Source organism: Corylus avellana, chromosome 10 (assembly GCF_965113065.1).
Source record: "Corylus avellana chromosome 10, dhCorAvel1.hap1.2, whole genome shotgun sequence".
NCBI lineage: Eukaryota > Viridiplantae > Streptophyta > Magnoliopsida > Fagales > Betulaceae > Corylus > Corylus avellana.
Window position 1 is genome coordinate 14,829,744 of NC_142499.1, and position 19,760 is coordinate 14,849,503.

The following is a 19,760-nucleotide window of genomic DNA, read 5'->3' on the forward strand; positions in this document are numbered from 1 at the left end:
TATTGTTGAGATTTATATGCTTCATATATTTATGCATATATGCAAACTATTAAGTTGTCACGTGATCCTCCCAAATCATAGATGTTTTTTTCCACGCCTCGCAAGTCCCCCCGCAAGCATGCTTCCTCCCACTCACCCTCCCAACTTATTAGCCGCGTCAACCTTTGCATGAAATGGGAAAACGAACACGAGGATTGCCTGCTTGACATTTTGAAAGAGTTCCTTGAAGAAGGTACACGACCACCATATGGGAAACCCATTATTTCTCGCATTGCTCAAAGGGTGAACAACAGACTTGATGATAGCACTCAGTACACAGATTACCAAGTTGGTGAGAAAATTCGCCGCCTAAGAGCAAAACATGCCAATTACTTGCAACTTAAAAGGGACAACAATGGTACTGGGTTTGGATGGGATGATGACCTTGGGACAATCAATGCAACTCTAGAGCAATGGGAGCACATCAGGACGGTATACCTTTACCTTTATTGATAGAGTTTATTTATTGTTATATCTTTTGCCACTTAGAGAGGTTGTGCTAATTTAATTATTTTTTTTTTCCTTTTAACAGGATGCGAAACTTAAAAAGTACTACAAATTTCGTACTGGCCTACCCAGAAACTTCGAGAAAATGTGCTACGTCTTTATGGGGTCCACTGCTACTGGAACTTACAAACATGCTAGCACCCAATCCCCCTCAGACTTCGATTGTGATGGTGAGAATCATGTAGATCTCAATCTCCCCCCGGCCATTGTTGACCTAACTGAGGGCCCTAGCTGCCCCGTACGGAAGCCAACAAGCAAATCAAAGGGAAAGAGGAAATGTGACGTAGATTTGCAGTCCCCTCATTCTAGCAAGCGTTCCACAAAGGGTGAGGAAGTTTTTACTCGGATTACTAATGAGTTTAATGAAATTAAGGATTCAGTCATCCAGCATCTGAAAATATCCAACAGTTTCCCGTCAATTGGGGATGCTACCTCTGCCCGGGGGCCTTCATCTAAAAGTCTTGTTGGAGGGGTGATGAAGATAGTTAATGTTCTTGCTGTTGAGATGTCAATGCCTCCTGCAGCATATATGAAAATGTGTGACAGCCTCAAGGACCCACACTGGGCAGAGCTTGTATTGAACATGAATGCCGATGGACAACGTTATTGGGTCTCAAGTTTCATGACCTCCGGCAATAATTGATATAATCAATTATTGTGTTATGTTATCTTTCTATTATGCGACATTTGCAAAACATTATTATCTTATTATGATTGTGTGTAATACTAAACTTGAGTACTGTACGGATGCCTATTTCCTAACATGTATGGCTTTACCTTTAAAGTGACACATATTTCAATATGATGTAGATCTACATTTTATGTTATCTTCATTATCATGTTATGTTATCGTGTTATGTTATCCTCTATACTTCGTTATGATGTTATGTTATCTTTGTGACTTTAATATCTAATTACGCATATTTAAATATGATGTAAACCTACATGACATTATGCATTACATGAAATTGTAGGTTTTTCAACATGGATGAAGCTGAGAATAGTGATTTCACAAACTGTGATGATCTTACGGATTCCGATATTGAGGAATCGGATGACAACGATGAGCAACCGAATTTGAATTCATCACTAAGGGATGAATTGGAGATTCTTCTTCTGCGCATGTTTGAGTTAGTGCAAGAATGTTACGTCTATTTAATGCACCCATCAATAAGCTGCATTCCAATTCATCAAAGGACGTCAATGTTAAGTGGTGCCATGTGGATACATTGGGTACTTATCGATGACAACCAAACTACATGCTACGAGCGATTTCGAATAGGGCCGAGTACATTCTTGAATCTACGTAACACATTGAAACAAAATGGTTTCTTAAAGAGCAGTCGTTATGTTAAGATTGTAGAGCAAGTTGCGACATTTCTCTTAATTGCCACACACAGTCACACGCATAGGGATGTGTCGGATAGAATACAACGATCTATGGAAACAGTAAACCGATATTGTCACCTAGTTTCGAAAGCGCTTTACAGGCTTGGAAAAATTATCATACGACCATCCACAATGCAGGTGCCTCACCCGTATGTCATGACAGATAGCCATTATTATCCGTGGTTTGGGGTAAGTCATATTAAATCCAACGTAGTGTTTAGTTGAAAAAATTTGTTACTGAAATATATAGCATTTACGTTAATTGGTACCATTAATTGATTTCACGATATATATATTTTTTTCTTCTAGAAATGTATTGGGGCCATTGATGGCACCCACGTTGACGCAAACGTGACGGGGGAGAACAAGGTGTCCTATCGGGATTACAAGTCGAATGTATCGCAAAATGTGTTATGTATAGTTGATTTTGACCTATGCTTCACCTACGTCTATGTTGGTTGGGAGGGTAGCACACATGACTCCCGAGTTTTTTGGAAGTGCATACACGATCCAAAAGTCCGCTTCCCCACCCCAACTGAAGGTACTAGTTTGCAACGTAAGTTTTGTGTTCGTTAATCTACTATTGGCGCCGAGTCTAACGTGCTAGTCTTCAATGAATTTTTTGTAGAGTATTTTTACCTGGTTGACTCAGGCTATGGCTGCTACAAGGGGTTTCTTACCCCACATCGCAATGAAAGATACCATCAAGAGACTTTTCATCAATCTCGGATACCGCCTCAGAATGCTATGAAATTTTTTAACTATAGACACTCTTCCCTACGTTCAATTGTTGAAAGATCCTTCGGAATTCTGAAGAAACGTTTCAAAATCTTAAAGTGTATGCCTCCATTTTCCATGCGATAACAGCGATATTTTGTGATTGCGTGTTGTACCGTGCACAACTTCATTCGAAAGGATTGCGGTCTAACAGATCCTTTATTTGTTAAAGCTTTAAGTAAGATATACGGGTAGGGGTGGGCAAATTAACCGTTACCGTTTAACCGGCCGTCTACCGGCTTCGACCGAACCGATATAAACCGTAGCCGATATGCCGATATCCTTATCGGTTAAAAAAAGTAAACCGGAATTCGGTCCGGTCCGGTTAAGCGGTTCTTATCGGTTAACCGGTTAACCGATAAGAAACCGGAATTTTTTTTTTTTTTTTTTTTTTTTTTATTTAAGTCCTAGTCCCAAAACGGCGCCGTTTAGTCTTTTAGAGAGGTTTCCAAATTCCCACAAGTGACACAGGTTTCCGAATTTGTGTAATGGTGTTGCCCATGACTTATTTTCCTTTTGCTAAGTGACTTTAATTAGTTAATACTTTGTTTATTATTCATTAATGAATTTTATTTTAATTTGAGTTTGGGTAGGTTTGATGTTTTTTTTTTTAAGTGATGGCATTTGATGAGATTTCTTTGCCTTTGGTAAAAGCATTTTTCATTAACTAGTTTTGCTAGTCTAATTAGCATTCATTATGTTAATTAGTCCATTTGCTTTGAAAAAATGTATTTTATAATATTAAAAAAAAAAAAAAAAAAAAGGTTGAAGTGGATCAATATAAAAAAGTTTCAATTTTTAGCCCAAAAAACAAATATTTGGGTCCCAACAAAAAGTATTTGATCCCTAAAACAACTCATTTTTAATAAATTATTTTAGCCCAACAAAAAGTATTTTGGCTCTCAAAAGTCAAAAAAACTCATTTTTGGTTTTTGGCCCAACAAAATAAATCAATATAAAGCTCTCGGTTAAATCGGTTAACCGGTTTAACCGGACCGTTTAACCGTGTACCGTTTTAACCGAAATTATCGGTTAAAATTCTTATTGGTTCGGTATCGGTTAATAAACCGTTTAACCGAAAATTATCGGTTAATAACCGATAAGGTCCTTAACCGGACCGTTTTGACCGATACCCAGGCCTATATACGGGCAAGAATGGATTGATGTGTCTCAGGTGACAACCATGCCACCTGTTCCATACGTCGCACGTGATGTACCACCGGACCGATCTCACGAAAGTAAAGAATTCATGTTAATATATCGGGATGTTGTGACAAGTCACATGTGGCAAACCGTAAATTCATTCGGGATAATTTACGGCTCCTTTCATCTTCCCGTGTTTTATTTAGTTTTTTGTGTATTATGGATATTGCTGACGAATGTATACAACACCTAGATAGGGGTTGACTAAGTGTATGCAGTGTCGTGCTTATCCCTTTGACTTAAAAATGTTCAAGTAATATTGCAAAGTTCTTCGTATATACAAAAAAATTTGCGACGTATTTTCAAGTGAAATACATCAAAGGCCTTAATCTATATGATTTTCAATTCGCTCCAGGGGGCTCCACCCACTTATTAGCGCGACTCGTATATATATATATATACATATGCAAATTTCAATTCTTTTTAAACAATATATCCATATAGTGTTAGCATTGATCTGAGAGTATTGAACGACATTTTGAGCGAGGTTGATTGACGATAAATTTTGATCCAGTGGATATCGCGAGTTTCCAATCAATTTTTTAATTTTGTTTCTATTCTAAAAACAATTTATTTTATGTTATATATGCGAATGATGGTTGTGAAAAACAATCTACAGAAAAGATTGTCTTTCTCTATTATTTTAGTATTGCTTTGTTTTTTTTTTTTAATAGTCACAAATATCTGCAATACTCATTTAAGTACTAATAATGAAAGAGAGGGTTGTACTGATTACATAAAAACCAAAAGGAACATAAGAAGAAAAATTATGTTCACACTTGAATACTGCAGTTAAAATACATTAGCATTGAAGTCTTTCACCAAACATAGACCGCCTATATTGAGTTAATGAAAATAGGCCAGTTTCGTAACACTATGTCATTACATATAGGATTGTCTTATAGATACAATTAATTGTTGTTGGCCAAAACATTTTCCTACAATGGCAGCCCACGCCGAGCAATATCCTGAGGTGTTCAAAAAATGAAATACATGAGCATTGAAGCTAGAGCCAAACAGAGACCGCATAATGCAATAAGTAGAAAATGGAGTCGACTCTCAATAGCTTCTCTATGGCGAAGTTGGTCCTCCAGCAACTTATTCTTCGTCTTCAGCTCAGATATCATCACGCGGGTACGATCATTGACAGGGTCGTCCACCCAGTCAAAAAACTTACAATGTGTTCCAGTTCCATCCTTAAATTTAGGGCATCCAAAGTATCGCCGACCCGGGTTATCTTTACTCGATGAGGTCCGAAGTAGACATGGCAGTCCGCAGAAGCATACACGCGTCTCCAGGTGACCATAGCCGGAGGCAGTTGATGAACGGTCTAATATCTGCAACCACAGGTATGACAACATGTATGGGTTTTCAATTAAATGTCGTCTATTATGTATGGTTCAACTAAATGTTATCTATTAAAATTAGCTAGTGGGACTTTTATAGTTAATTTCGTATTTACAACAAATGAAGAGTTTGTTTTATATTAAGTACGCTTCATCTGTAAACTTGTAACTTTATGTTTGACATGTTTTATTTCTTTTACCTTTTACTTCACTGGGTGCCTGATGTTGTTTTTATTCTTCCATGGAAACAGAATTGATTTTTTAAGAGGCTCGATAATAGAAACATGCCAAAGCAAGTAGACAGGACAGGAAATTGAAGCACAAGATGAAAATAATGACTTGAAGCTTTAAAAGCATTCTTAACCAAGCAACTGCAACTCCATAAACAATAAGAAAGAAAAAAATGCAGAATTGGGCAAAAGATAAGAAGAGAACTTTTACTATGAAACAAAAATATAGGGACAAACTGACGACCCAATAAGCAAAATATCAAATAGCTCTGCTTGGTCTGTGAGAAAATCAGGAAAATTGTAAAAATGAAAATAAAATAATCCCACTGTCTTCGTTATTTATACTCAACAAACCAAAAGCCAAATACCTACCATTCTGGGCTTCTCTAAAAACCAAAAATTGAAGAATAAAAAAAATTCTCTTGACCAAAATTTAAAACAGTCCATGAAAATGGGCGTGCGGATGTAAAAAAAAAATCTGCAAATCTGACCCACAAACAGAGAGAGAGAGGGGGAGCTAACTGCAGTTCCTCAACGGCTCCTCCCAGAGAAGGAGGAGGATGTCAAAGGAGAAGGAATAAGGGTTGGAGGGAGAAACAGAGCAAAGCAGAGATTTTTTATTCTTCAATTTTCTCGGTAACCAAGCAGATGTGCCAAAAGACAATTGTATTACAAAACAAAACATCAAACAAACACAGTAATCCCATCAGATCAAACCCATGACATATATAAATACATAAAAATAAAAATTATATATTATTATGTAAGAAAAGAAATGAAGAGGGTAAACGTGCATTACGTTCATTACACTGTAGTGTAGTGAATCTAGTGATTGACTACAAAGCAATTAAATCTATACAAAGATAACTAATAGAGAATAGAGATGGAGATTAATTAATTTCTTTCTTTGAAGTTTTCCTACTGGTAGAAGAAAAGAGACCTAGGTGACAAGACGAGAAACCCAACTTTTGGTCTTTTTTCTTTTTTCCTTTCCCTTCTGTTTAATAAATTGCAGCAAAGTAAATGTTCAAATACAATATTTTTATGTGAATTATAATGATATTTTATGAATTTGTTTAAGCCACTTATTCTTTTCTGTTTGCAGGAAAATTTCAAGAGATTTGACAGAGGCGTCATTATTAGGTGCAAGATTATCCCTCCCATTAATATTACTTGATTATGCAGAAAATTTTGTTTACATGTTAAGATTACTTGATTATGCAGATAAATTCGGACATTATTCAGTTTATGTCCACCAAGTAATAAAAAAAGTGATAGAGGCATAAATCACAAAAAATTACCTGAGTTTGGGCTCTAGTAAGTGGAGCCGTGGTGGAAGAAAATAACGCCATCGCTGGGTCACGGACCAAGCAGCAGCTAGAGCAGATTTCTTTACTGAAGAAAGAAGAAAGAAGAAACCCTCTCAAATAATGAAGTAAAAAAAAGTGGGAAAAAAACACACATTTAATGGGTTTGCTGCGGGGCAGTTTCGGAATACAAAATGCAGGCTGGTTAAACATAGCACCAACACTGCAGTCCAGTCTTTCATGCTGCAGCTTTTTGTGTTATTTTCAAACTTGAGCTACAGTGTACAATACACGCACAGAGCCACAAACGGTTGTCAAACGGACCCCCTATGTTTCGCCGACCGTCCCCTCTGCCCTACCTTTTCTTGAACTTCCGTTGTTCGTACACAACGCTGCTGTCTGCCATTCTCAGAGGAGAAGTATAAGACGAGAGTCGCTCTTGGGAGAAGCAGATCGAGAGGTAAGGTCCCTTGGTCGCATAGGAATTTTATTGCTTCGAGCTTTCAGTACTATTTTGTTCTATTTCGCCATTGGAATTTCGACCAACCCTATTCTCCTCGACCTTAAGCTCCTCCCCTGCATAGTATTTTAGTTGCCTTCAACAAGCGATACCCGCAATGTCAGTCACCTTCAGGGTTTTTCATTTTGTTTCCCCTCCCTTTCACTTCAGCAATGCCACAGAGCTCAGTTTAAGACTTTCTTTCACTCATTACCCTCAAAATTATATTATATATATTCTCTCAACTTGCATATATTTATCGAAGGAAATAGCAAACTTATGCATTCCTCAATCTAATTTTTCATTGCCCAGCAATTTAAGTTTTTGGGCAAACGAACAAATTTGATTCAGAGATTGAAAAATGAAGACACACGACAACCAAATTGCCAGTGCAAGCAAAACCCAATTCGAGGACAGTGATGTTGAACACGAATGGTCCTCTTCTGAAATTGTGGGTATCCCTGATTTTGGTTATTTCTTTTTTTCAATTTAACCTTACAGCACTTCTAAGTACAATTGTACATATTCCCATAGTTTCTTTAATTTTTTGTATAAGCAATTTTTTTCATATGAATAATATGTCGTGTATTGGATCTTACGGGTTTAGGAGCAAATATAATTTTTTATTTAAGAAATAAGATCCTAAGATAATTGAGGTAATCTATTCAATTTATGAAGTATGTGAAATTTTGTGTTGTATTTGTTGCACTTGTTTGTTTATTTTGCTTTTGTGAACTTTATTGTGGATATAACAGGAAGAATAGAAGAAATTAGACAAATCCAAGGATCCAGATGCCGTTAGTAGAATTAAAAGCAGCATATCTCGGATGGTAGGTGCCTTCCCTTTCGAAAAGAAATGTAATATTGATTTGAGTTGTTTATTTAACCGTTGTGTTTTGGTAAGTAGCTCATGTACTCGACATGACTTGAATTCACCCACTACCCCGTTCTTTTAGGTGGTGAAGTGCCATTTGACCTAAATGTCATTGGCCTGTTCCTTTATCTCACCATGCTATATATATATATATATATATATATATATAGTAATCACAATTTGTAGTAAGTAAAAACTTAACAATTTGAATTTAAATCATATATATGTCATGAATTGTGATCATGGGATCATAAAATATAAGTATATAAAAATTAATATTGACCCGTATAATGATACAATATATATTAATATTGACATTATATATTTGACCCGTGTTAATCATTAACATTTTAACATATTAACTAAATAATACTATATGTAATATGATAATAGTGATTAGTGTGTGTGAGTGTATGACATAAAGCGTTTTACATTGTGATTTAAAAAATACTTAATCTAAAATATGAAGAAAAAAAAATACACGATTGAAAAAAACACAAATTTTAAAATCGTAATTATTGAAATTGAAATAACAAAGTGACCCTAAATAATATTACGTAACACAATTTTTATTACTAATTCCTAAATTTTGAATTTTTTATTGAATTTAATCGTAGCTGTTAGATTTAATTGAATTTAATCTTGGCAGTTGAATTTGATCTGAACCAATTTGAAAGAATTATATGGTGCTCCACATGACATAATAATAAGCTCATTAATCTGACGTTCTAAATTGAATAAGAAAGTCAAGATCCTAATAAACGGTCTAGATCATCTACTATGCTTGCATGGAACCGGTCTCACTATCAGACGTACACAGAGGATTAATTCCAGGTTATTCCAGGATTAATTCCATAATGCGAGCAAATTAGAGAACCCAAATTTTACCTAAATCTATCATCTCTGATCTCTCCATTCTCTCGACTCTCCTCTCACAGTCTCTACCATCCTCCTCGCCTCCTATCTCAGTTGCCGCTCCCACCACTCCCCCAGTGCCCCCAACAGCAACCACCACCACCACCGCAGCAACCACACACCTCGACGCCTGGCTGAAGCTGAACGGCTCGTGCCCGGTTTCCAGGAACTTGCCGCTGCCAACCCCGCTGTCCACGCCGCTCTCGGAGGTCGTTTCACTCTCGCAGTACGCCGCGGATCGGAGGCGGAGGAGGTGATAAGGTCTGTGGGTTTTTCTTTTCTTTTTGGGTTTTTTTTTTCTCCGTTTCTTCTGGGGTAGTGGGTGGTTTGGGGTTTTGCCGTTTGATGTGTTTGTTTGGTTGCCCAGAAAAATGTGTAAATATTTTTGGGTAGATAGGTATTGGGGTTTCTGTTTTTTACTGAATTATGGTTTGTGTTTGATGAAATTAGAGCAGAAAAAGTATCTTCGTCTTATTAAACAGATGGGTGTTGGTCTTTCACATAATATTGAATTCTAGGATTGAATCATTTTTGCCAAATGCATGTACATATACATCTCAAAATTAATCGAGCTCGAGCTCGAGCTCGAACAGGGTTCCAACCCTATCGAGCCGAGCTCGAGCAACATTTCTAGGCTCGTGTCGAGCTTGAGCTCCTGGCCTCAAAGTAAACGAGCCGAGCCCGGACAAGCCAAGCTCGCCCAAGCTCGGCTTGTTTACACCCCTAGACAGTGTTAATAGGTTGATATGGACCAGACTGGTCCATATCAACCTATTAACACTGTCTCTCCTGCTGTTGGTGAGGCTGGGGCTGTTTGTAATTAAATTTGTTTTCTTCAATTTGAAAGGCCTTGATATACTTGTCCTGTAAACATTTAATTTCAGGTGTTTATAATTTCTGCAATTGTAAGTTACTTAGTTTTAGGTTTTCCCATGAATCATGGTCCTGTTATAATTGTCCTGAATTTTACCTGATTTAGTGAATCTTAACTTTTTTATAATTGGCTTTTGGAATCTTACCTGATTCAGTGTTGAATTTTAACTGTTTTAGAAAAAAAAATTACCTATTAATCTTAACGAGCCTTAAACGAGCCGAGCAAACGAGCTTCTTAACCAAGCTCGAGCTCAATTTCATGAGGTTGAAACTTTGGTTTCTAACTCGAGCTCGAGCCGAGTCGAGCCAATCGAGGGCTCGACTCGGCTCGAAAGTGCCCTTTCGCGATCCCGAGTGTGTCAAAATTCTCATCGAGCCGAGCTTGAGCCAGGGGTTTCAAGCTCAGGTCGTTTATTTGCCTTCTTAAATGAGCTGATCCTGGAAATCTAATTCCCGGCTCAGCTCAGCTCGAGTACAGCTCTAATAGCATATGTTGAACATTGTTCGAAGTATATTACTTTCCTACATATTTGGATTATAGTTACCATTCAAATTGGGACTTATTATACCTAGTAAACTAAACTCTTTAAGTTAGGGGTGTAAATCCGGTTGGTTATAACCGGCCATGAACCGGTAACTGGCCAAACGCTTTTAAAAGCGGTTGGAAATAATCAGTAAGTGTCCTACCGGTCTGGTTACCGGTTTTTGCATTTATATACACCCGGTTATAACCGGTAACTGGGTGAGTATATATATATATATTTTACTTCTTTTGTTTTTGTTTTAAAAAAAAAAAGCATAACAAAGCCTGCTTATTTGACCAGAAAAATTAGAATTATTTTTTTAAAAAGGCCAATAATGCTAAATTAAGCCCAAAAAGTAGGCACAATACTCAAAACAAACAAAAAATATCCAATTTTTTAAAGATCCGATTACAAGTCCGGATAACCGGCTACCAATCGGTAACTGGATAACTGGTAGCCGATTACCGATTTCGTTTTTTAAAAGTTGCCCAAGCAGTTACCTCCGTTCCAGTTAACGATTTTATACAATAACCGATAACTGGCGCTGGGTTTACACCCATACTTTTAGCACATGTATGATACAAGTCTCATGTAGAAGTATGGGTGTACAAGAGAAATTCCTCGTGTCACTCTAAAAATGATGTGACTTATAGTAAACATAAACTCATTTAAGTAAACATGTCACGCCTCTTAATCCTATTTTGTTAAGTTTGTGTTGAATCCTTGGGATTATTTTATTGACAAAAATGGTGATTTTAAACCAAATCGCAGAAAATAAAATTATTTGAAACTGTGTTTTTAAAAAATTACAATTTGAAAATGATGATAGAAAACGTAGAATTTTAAAAGTTGAACTACAATTTTAAAGGCCAGTCATTTTGCTAAAACCTTAATTGTGTTTTTAAAAATCACATTTTCAAATCATACATTTTAAAATTGCTATGCACGTTTAGTTGCCTTCAACGAGCGATACCCTCAATGTCAGTCACCTTCGGGGTTTTTCATTTTGTTTCCCCTCCCTTTCACTCCAGCAATGCCACAGAGCTCAGTTTAAGACTTTCTTTCACTCACTACCCTCAAAATTATATTATATATATTCTCTCAACTTGCATATATTTATCAAAGGAAATAGCAAACTTATGCATTCCTCAATCTGATTTTTCATTGCACAGCAATTTAAGTTTTCGGGCAAACGAACAAATTTGATTCAGAGGTTGAAAAATGAAGACACGCGACAACCAAATTGCCAGTTCAAGCAAAACCCAATTCGAGGACAACGATGTTGAACACGAATCATCCTCTTCCGAAATTGTGGGTTTCCCTATTTTTGGTTGATTTTTTTCCAATTTAAGTTGTTTATGTTCAGTTATTGGATTTTTTCTGAACATTTGTCTATTTATAATGGTTAAAATTTGAAATTTTGATTGAATTTTGAATAGGAGGAGGAGGAAGAGGAGATAGAGCGCGAGCTCGCAGATGTGACAATCGAAGAAATGCTAAAAGCGCGTTTGGACGGGTCACATTCAGTGTATAAAAAGCCAAATCAAGAAAAGAAATCTGGGCGGTTGAACAAGAATAGGTGATTATTGGCTTGTGGGTTTGGGTAATTTTGTTTGTTTGGTTTTGTTGGCTTAGTAGTTTTGGATAGTGTGTTGGAAGTGGCTGATTTTGTGGAATTGTGTGTAGGCCGACGGAAGTGAGTAGCAAGAAGCCGGTGAGTAGGCTTAGAGAGGTGATCCAAGCTCCCAAGAGGGTGAGTTTGATTGAGCTAATGTTGTTTTTCATGAAAAACTTTGTTGTTGGTTGTTTTCTAGAGGATATTGATGGGGTAGTGTTCAGTCTTTGTGTAATTGTTTTGCGGTTGAAATTGAATGAATGAGATTTGTTTTGCTTTGTAATATATGGGTTTTGTGAATTGAGTATCTTTTTTCTTTTGTGGGTTATGATATGTTTGGTTGCCAAGGGTTTATGGGAGTAATGGTGGAGAAGTTTATGAATTTATAGCAAGCAACTGCGGCTTTCTGCATAAGTTCTTTTATATTGATGTATGACATTTTTTTTTTTTTCTTTTTCAGGTCATACGTGACCCCCGTTTTGAATCTTTATGTGGTACATTTGATCCGAAGCAGTGAGTCCGCTTATCTCTCTCTCTCTCTCTGTGCGACTTTTTTGGTTTTTGTTAAGTATATGATTTTGGTTGTTTTCTTGGGATTTAACTCAATTCACCATATTTTGGATCACTATCTTCTTCTTCTTCTTTTTTTTTTTTTTTTTTTTTTTGGGTGGGTCTTCTCAAAGTTTGTAAAACTATCTTGAAGCTACTTTACCTTACGTTTTACTAGAATAATAATCTGGTATCCCTTGAGTAAGGAGTTAGTGAGAGCAAGTTTGCAGGAAAGTGTAAACCTTGATATTTAGGTTGTGGCTTGTTCAAATGATAAAATATTGTTATCTCTTCTCTGGTTTGAATCCTGATTCACATTCTCACAAATATTATATTTTATGCTTTTCCAAGTGTAGGACTAAGTGATTGCTTCTAATCTAGTGTCTATTGAGAAATATATGTGTCTATGTATGTATTATGTGTATTTAGGCCTGCAGTGTCGGTTCAAAACCTCTCATCTTTTTTTTTTGTTCCTTTTCCAACCAATCCATTCTTGAGGCTGTAGTTAAAATTATCTGTTGTTAGGCTTTAAGTGATTGCCAACTATAAATATTGTAGATCATTTACATGTTGGTTGTTTTCTTCCATCACTACTAAGTACAATTGTACATATTCCCATAGTTTCTTTAATTTTTTGTATAAGCAATTTTTTTTTCATATGAATAATATGTCGTCTATTGGATCTTACAGGTTTAGGAGCAAATATAATTTTCTATTTAAGAAATATGATCATGAGATAATTGAGGTAATCTATTCAATTTATGAAGTATGTGAATTCTGTGTTGAATTTATTGTACTTGTTTGTTTATTTCTCTTTTGTGAACTTTATTGTGGATATAACAGGAAGAACAGAAGAAATTAGACAAATCCAAGGATCCAGATGCCGTCAGTAGATTTAAAAGCAGCATATCTTGGATGGTAGGTGCCTTCCCTTTCGGAAAGAAATGTAATATTGATTCTAGTTGTTTATTTAACCATTGTTTTTTGGTAACTACCCCATTCTTTTGGGTGGTGAAGTGCCATTTGACCTAAATGTCATTGGCCTGTTATTTTATCTCACCATGCTATATATTCCTCTAAATGTTTACGTCTCCTAGAAATATTAGTGCGTTTACTTATTAATTTTTTTACTGTTGGTCACCTGCTGAAAGAGAGGCAATCTTCCTGCTGAAAAAGAGGTAAGCTTTTAAATTTATGATCTATTTATTTATTTCCAATTTATTCTCCTTCTGTGTTAACTTCTCTTCTGTACACTCTATTTTGGATATAACAGAAACTACGGAAGCAATTACGGAAATTGAATGATCCCGAAGTCATTGGTGAATTAAAGAACCGCTTATCTTGGATTGTAAGTGCTGGCCCTTTTGGAATGAAATGTAACATTGATTCTGTCCATCTATCTTACTATGTTGTAAATTCCTCTCCATTTTGTTTTGTTTCTCTGGAAATACTACTGTGTTTAAATATTAATTTTCTTCCCATGGGTCACCTTTTCAGGACAAGCAGTTAAAACCTGAGTCAAGTCGGCAAACTGAGGCAGCAATTCTGGCTGAGCACAAGAAGAAAGAGAGAGAAGCAGCGAAGAAAGGGAAACAGCCATTTTATCTCTCGAAAAGTAATGTTATCCTCCCCCCCCTCTCTCTCTCTTTGTGACACCATTTGTCTATGCTTGTGGAGAGCATGTCCCATACGGAAGAAAAGCAAATTATCTATAAACTTTTTAAATTGATAGTCTCTTGGTCTTAGCTTTGTTATAAGAGGGGACCCATATACCTGTGGAAATCCGGAATTAAAATAACAAGAAGCACTAAGCCTTGGATTACATGGAGCTTAGTGCTACTTTTGTAGCCATCGCCTTATGTTGGTAATTCAAGCTTCTGAACCAAAGTTCTGACACCGAGTAGTCTGAGCTTGTGTTCCTTATAACCAAGCAAAATAGTTCGTTGAGAATGCATACGAGCATGGGATTGAGTTGTGTGGTGGTTTTGGTAGAATGGCAGTGTGGGGCTTTGCACTAGTATTAATGGTGATGGTGGAGATGTGGTGTATATGTTTGTTGTTGTAAACTTATGTCTGTGGTATTGGAAAAAGTGTTAGTGGTAGTGTTTTGGGGATAGTGATGATAAGAAGTGGCGAGTGAGTAAGTTCTGTTTTCTGAAACAATGGTTCTATGGTATGTGATTAAAGAAACATGTTTCCCCTTTTTTGGTTGTGCTTAAGTACTTTCAAGGTGCATTGCCGTTCACATTCATTTGTATAGTCACTGTTTTTCATATTTTAGCACTTCTAAGATGCCGTGCTGATGGTGTGGAAACGAGCTCACCATTGACTTGGTTCTTTTATTTGCAGGTGCACTTCGGCAGCAAAGGCTTATTGAGAAATATGAAAATCTCAAGGTATGGTTGTTTGTTTGTTTGTTATAGTTTTGTTCAATTGATTGGAGATCTCAAGGCATATATTCAACTTTTGTTGTGATACAAAAACTATTACAGCTTTTAGTTCACTAATTACCTTTTTTTTTCCCAAAAATTTGCTCAGGCATCAGGCAAGCTTGATGCCTTTATTGAGAAAAGAAGAAGGAAGAATGCTGCGAAGGACCACAGATACATACCTTATCGCAGGTCCAACGACAGTGAGCAGTAAAATTATTGGTTTCACAAGTTTTGGTTGATTCAGAGGTTTATATATTTCTTGGTGGTAACATCTACACTTTGTGGGGGCAGTTGGGGTGACCTTTTTTTTGGGAGTAGTACTACTATTTATGATGTCACAGAAGAACATGAAAAAGGAGAAAGGAACTTGTCACTGCAATTTAGGTTTCATTTTGCTTCATCGTTTGATTTCTATAATCTGATGGGAGTCATTTGTTATTTGCATGTGGCTTTCGACCCCAAGCCCTTGTTTGCTTTGGGTGTGTTTGGCATTGCGATTTTGTGGACCAAACATACAATTTAAAGCAAATTGCTGGAAGTATTTTGCTTGAAAAGTGCATTTCAACAAAAATGATATTTTGAAACCAAAAAGAAAACATGTTTTCAAGCCACAAGTAAGGGAACATGTTTTTAAAAACACATGATTTTAAACCAATTTTATCAAATGTTTGATTGCATTTTTAAAAAATTGAGTTTTCGTTAATTATGTTTTGAGATTACTATATATATATATATATATATATACAAAACTCTGCCTTTTGAAATTGTTAACAGAGAATCAGTCAAAGACTCAAAGACAAAGGAAAATATTTTATTTGGCATGGCTGGGTCCTAGCAAGTGATGGTGAGTCCCAACGGGTCCCAGTGGTGACCCAATGAAGTCCTGACGGGGTACCAGCAACGTTTTGGCTGGGGTTTGTCAATTTGATAATGAAAAGTTTAAACTCAGAAAATGTTTTGCGGTTTAAAAAAAGAGACTATTTTACATAAATTAAATAAGTTTTCTCGGTCAAACTAAAACTATTTTCTTTTACGTTAAAACAAAAGTAGCCTTAGAGATACTCAATCATAATATTTTTACGTTAAAACAAAATAAATGATAAGTCAAGAATATATTTTTTCCTTTATTTTTATTTTTCTTTTGCCTTGCAAGTTGCAACTTTCACATCGCTATGCTCAGGATGCTCTACGCTTGAGACGTAAACAGAGCACGAAAATATTAGACAGGTGTTAATAAATAGACAATTAAAATATTTAATCTTAATTATCAAATTAGATCATGAAGTTTCAATTGCAAATTGCATCAGGGTTTACTGTATAGTTTGCCGTAGATCTCAATCCTTAATAGTTTTCAAATCATTAAAAATCTCCATGTCAGAATTTATTAATAAAAAATAGTAGAAACTCAAATTAACAGTTCCTTAAGAATAATGTATTCTTCATACGAACACCAAATATGAAATGCCTACAAAATAATAATATTTTCATAAAACTATAATTACTTATTACGATTATATTATGTGTTAAATACTAAAAACTTTTTTAGGGTTTGAACTTTTTATTTTTTGCTCTTTAGGTTTTCATTTCTATTATAGGAGGTACATGCGGTTTTCATAAAGACGAAAATGATACATCTGTTAAAATTTCGACCAAAACTTAACGGAACGCCACGTCAGCACCAATTACATTATGCCATGAGTCATATAATTACTTTTTTGATTTTTTTTTTCTTTCGAAAAATTAAAGCCTATAACTAAATTTGCATAATTTTTAAAATCTAGAGTTTATTTAAATTTGTAGGAATATAAATCCATACAAACATTTTTGTAATTAAAACTTGAATATAATTGGAGCACTCACAATGGCTTATGTAAATTTTTATTCAAAATGGATACCCAAAACTCACTTTATCTAATTTAACTAATGGGTTTTTAAGGGCTTCCTACATCCAATTAGTTATATTTTTATCTATATGACTATATCATTTATTTATTTATTTTTTAAAGGATTGTATTTTTCTTAAAGATCTTATTTATCAATTTTAGGAAAAGCGACATGTGTAGAGAGAAATAGTAGGAGAAAAATTTGGGAAAAGAGAAAACATATGAGATAAACAATAAAAAAATAAATTCATGTCAAAAAATAAAAAATAAAAAAATAAATTGCATTTTTTTTTTTGCTAATCTAATGTTGGAATTTTTTACAAAACTGATTAGCTATTTTAGATAAAAATACCATTTGGCTCCTCCATTGTGACTATTTATGAGTGCTCTCATAATGGCTTAGCCATTTCTAAAAAACCCTCTACATTAGATTATGCATCTCAAATACAAAATACCTTTTTTTTTTTTTTTTTTTTTTTTTTTTTTTTTGCATTTGCGAACAATTCACCGCTATATGTAGCAGACACTGTTTACATATCCATCTCATTAATATACTATTTCTCTATCCACATCTCTTTTCCCAAAATTTTCTCCTATTATTTCTTTTATACATCTCTCTTTTTCTAAAATTTTCTCATACTATTTTTCTCTCCACATCTCTTTATAAAATGAGTTTTAGATATTGATTTTGTATAAAAATTTACATAAACCATCGTGAGTGCTTTTAGATAAAAAAAAAAAAAATACATAACTTTTAAGTTCCGAAGATTTATGACGTAATTATTCAGAGGTAAGGATGGAATAAAGGGTAAGAAAGAGATGGAGAAAATCGAGTAGTAATTTATTTAACATTGGTGTGCATAAACAATATACATGCCAGTGTTATAATATTATAAAATATAATTAAAATAATATTTAAACAATAAAAATATAATGCACTAGACTCCGGTATTATATAAATCACTATTCGAGAAAATCATATGCCACCATGCAATCTTCACAGCAGTACGTGGCTGGTCGTAAAGCGACGCGTGCCCCAACACTCACTGGCCCACCCGGTTACAGCTGACCCAGCACCGCTACAGCCGGTCACCACTGTCTCGCACTCTCACTCACTTCCCGCTCTTATAACTAGAAACCCTCACGAGCCCACGGCCATGGCGGTTCCGTACGAATATCAAGACCCATTTCCTCAGCTTTCAAAGGTGTTTTTTTTTTCTCTTACAAAGTTTGTTGTTTTTTCTTTTTTTCTTTTGTTTTTTTAACTAATTTTGTTGCAGATTTTGACCTCTTTTGTCCTTTTTTTTACACTGCTTTGAATGAATTTTCTTGGACAGTGGGAAATAGACCGACATTTTCTTTGGTTTATAATGGGTTTGACTGTTTTTGACGAGAAAGATGGGTGGTTGGTTGCTGAGAAAAGGAAAAGAGAAAAAAAAAAAAGTTTCGAGTTTATAACGTTTGGGACGCGGGAAAACCATCAACCCCGCTTAAACCGAGAGACGGATGTGAAACAAATAAGGCTTTGTTTGGTTTTTGGAAAGAATGAGGAAAATCAAAGGGACGGGAAATGGGTTAGTTTCCAATTTCTTCAGCATTTATGAAATGGGGTTTGTTAAAATGATTTTTTTTTTACAACAGCCAAGCGGAGTTTTTTAGGTAAATATAGTGGCTTCCGGCCAAAAGAAGGTTAATATATAGTGCTGTGGAAAGTTTTGTTGTTGGAGATCATCATACTTTTGTGCACAGTATTGCATATACTTTATGCTTATTTATATTGTCAAAATATTTTCTAATATATATAATTTTTTTTCCTCTTAATTTTGTGAGTAATTGTGCGTAATGATCTTGTTTAGAGATGGGAAGACTGAAGATGAGTTCATTTAATTGAAACCTGTGAATTTCGACACATGTTTATATCATTTGGTACTTGGTAGTTATGCAATATGCACGTAGAGAAGAGCTGTGCCTTTTCTTGTCCAATGCGTATGGTTCTTTGTAAATCTGTTTTCGATGTTTTATGTTCATTGTATTTCGCTAATCCGTGTATTTCGCTAATCCTTATTCTTGTTCTATTTTGGTGGGTAGTTCTTGGATTTGGGCTTTAGCTTTATCTTTATTTACTTTACTGTTTGTTTTCAACTCCATGTTCTCAACTTCTTGTTCCTGTTTCTGCTCCATCTATATTTCTGCGTATCCCACTCTATGTTTTTTTTTTTTTTTTTTTTTTGGCCAAAGTAGAGATCCGACTATATTATTATTATTCCTTTTTCTGGTCAAATACACAACAAAACAGGAAGAAAAACAAAAAGTGTTCAAAAGCCGAAACAAGGGGGAAAGACTCGAGGGGATTCAGATTACTAATAGAAACAACAACTACGGAGTAGAGGTGGAAATGATTCCACAAGATAAGGCGGAGACAGCCCAGCTAGTAAGATTATGTGTAGGCCAGTTTGCATTGCGATTAATTTTGAGGATAGAACAAAGGGGAACTTTTGTTTGAGGAGGAGGATATCTTTGATGATTGACTCAATGCGCCAAGCTCCGGGGAGATTTTTGTTTGATATCCGACACATTCCCTGTGGGTGGGGTGGGGTGGGGTGGAGACTTTTTTCCTTGGACTTTTAAGAACTATTTTCCCTAATACTACACTGGAGCCAAGAAACAAAGAAACTTAAAAGAGATTCTTGTAATCTAAATTAGGTTCTCTTGAATGATCCACGGATTCACACAAATGTACACACACACACATTCTCTTTGGTGTGAGAGCTGAACTAACACTCTACGTGCTTGTTGTG

At 35.5% G+C, this 19,760-nt stretch overlaps 3 protein-coding genes across 4 annotated transcripts; 2 read left to right on the forward strand and 1 right to left on the reverse strand.

Annotated features, from left to right (window-relative positions):
• The first annotated feature begins 81 nt into the window (after nucleotides 1-81).
• LOC148583388 (uncharacterized) lies at nucleotides 82-2,799 on the forward strand. The gene is made up of 5 exons (XM_088511398.1): nucleotides 82-471; nucleotides 572-1,148; nucleotides 1,521-1,536; nucleotides 2,373-2,476; nucleotides 2,588-2,799. The coding sequence occupies exons 1-5, from the start codon at nucleotides 82-84 to the stop codon at nucleotides 2,797-2,799; spliced, it is 1,299 nt and encodes a 432-aa protein (XP_088367524.1).
• A 2,093-nt stretch (nucleotides 2,800-4,892) lies between these two features.
• Nucleotides 4,893-6,843, reverse strand: LOC148583389 (uncharacterized). The gene is made up of 2 exons (XM_088511399.1): nucleotides 6,793-6,843; nucleotides 4,893-5,252 (listed from the first exon to the last, which is right to left on the reverse strand). The coding sequence occupies exons 1-2, from the start codon at nucleotides 6,841-6,843 to the stop codon at nucleotides 4,893-4,895; spliced, it is 411 nt and encodes a 136-aa protein (XP_088367525.1).
• A 2,215-nt stretch (nucleotides 6,844-9,058) lies between these two features.
• On the forward strand, nucleotides 9,059-15,479 carry LOC132191867 (uncharacterized). Of its 2 annotated transcripts, XM_088511111.1 has the most exons (12): nucleotides 9,059-9,347; nucleotides 11,656-11,794; nucleotides 11,923-12,062; nucleotides 12,170-12,236; nucleotides 12,559-12,611; nucleotides 13,338-13,392; nucleotides 13,491-13,565; nucleotides 13,799-13,825; nucleotides 13,921-13,995; nucleotides 14,145-14,262; nucleotides 14,997-15,043; nucleotides 15,186-15,479. In XM_088511111.1, the coding sequence occupies exons 2-12, from the start codon at nucleotides 11,705-11,707 to the stop codon at nucleotides 15,288-15,290; spliced, it is 852 nt and encodes a 283-aa protein (XP_088367237.1). In that variant the 5' UTR covers nucleotides 9,059-9,347; nucleotides 11,656-11,704; the 3' UTR covers nucleotides 15,291-15,479. The 2 variants fall into 2 exon arrangements, with proteins under 2 accessions (XP_088367237.1, XP_088367238.1); XM_088511112.1 differs by lacking the exon at nucleotides 11,656-11,794.
• The last annotated feature ends 4,281 nt before the right edge of the window (nucleotides 15,480-19,760 follow it).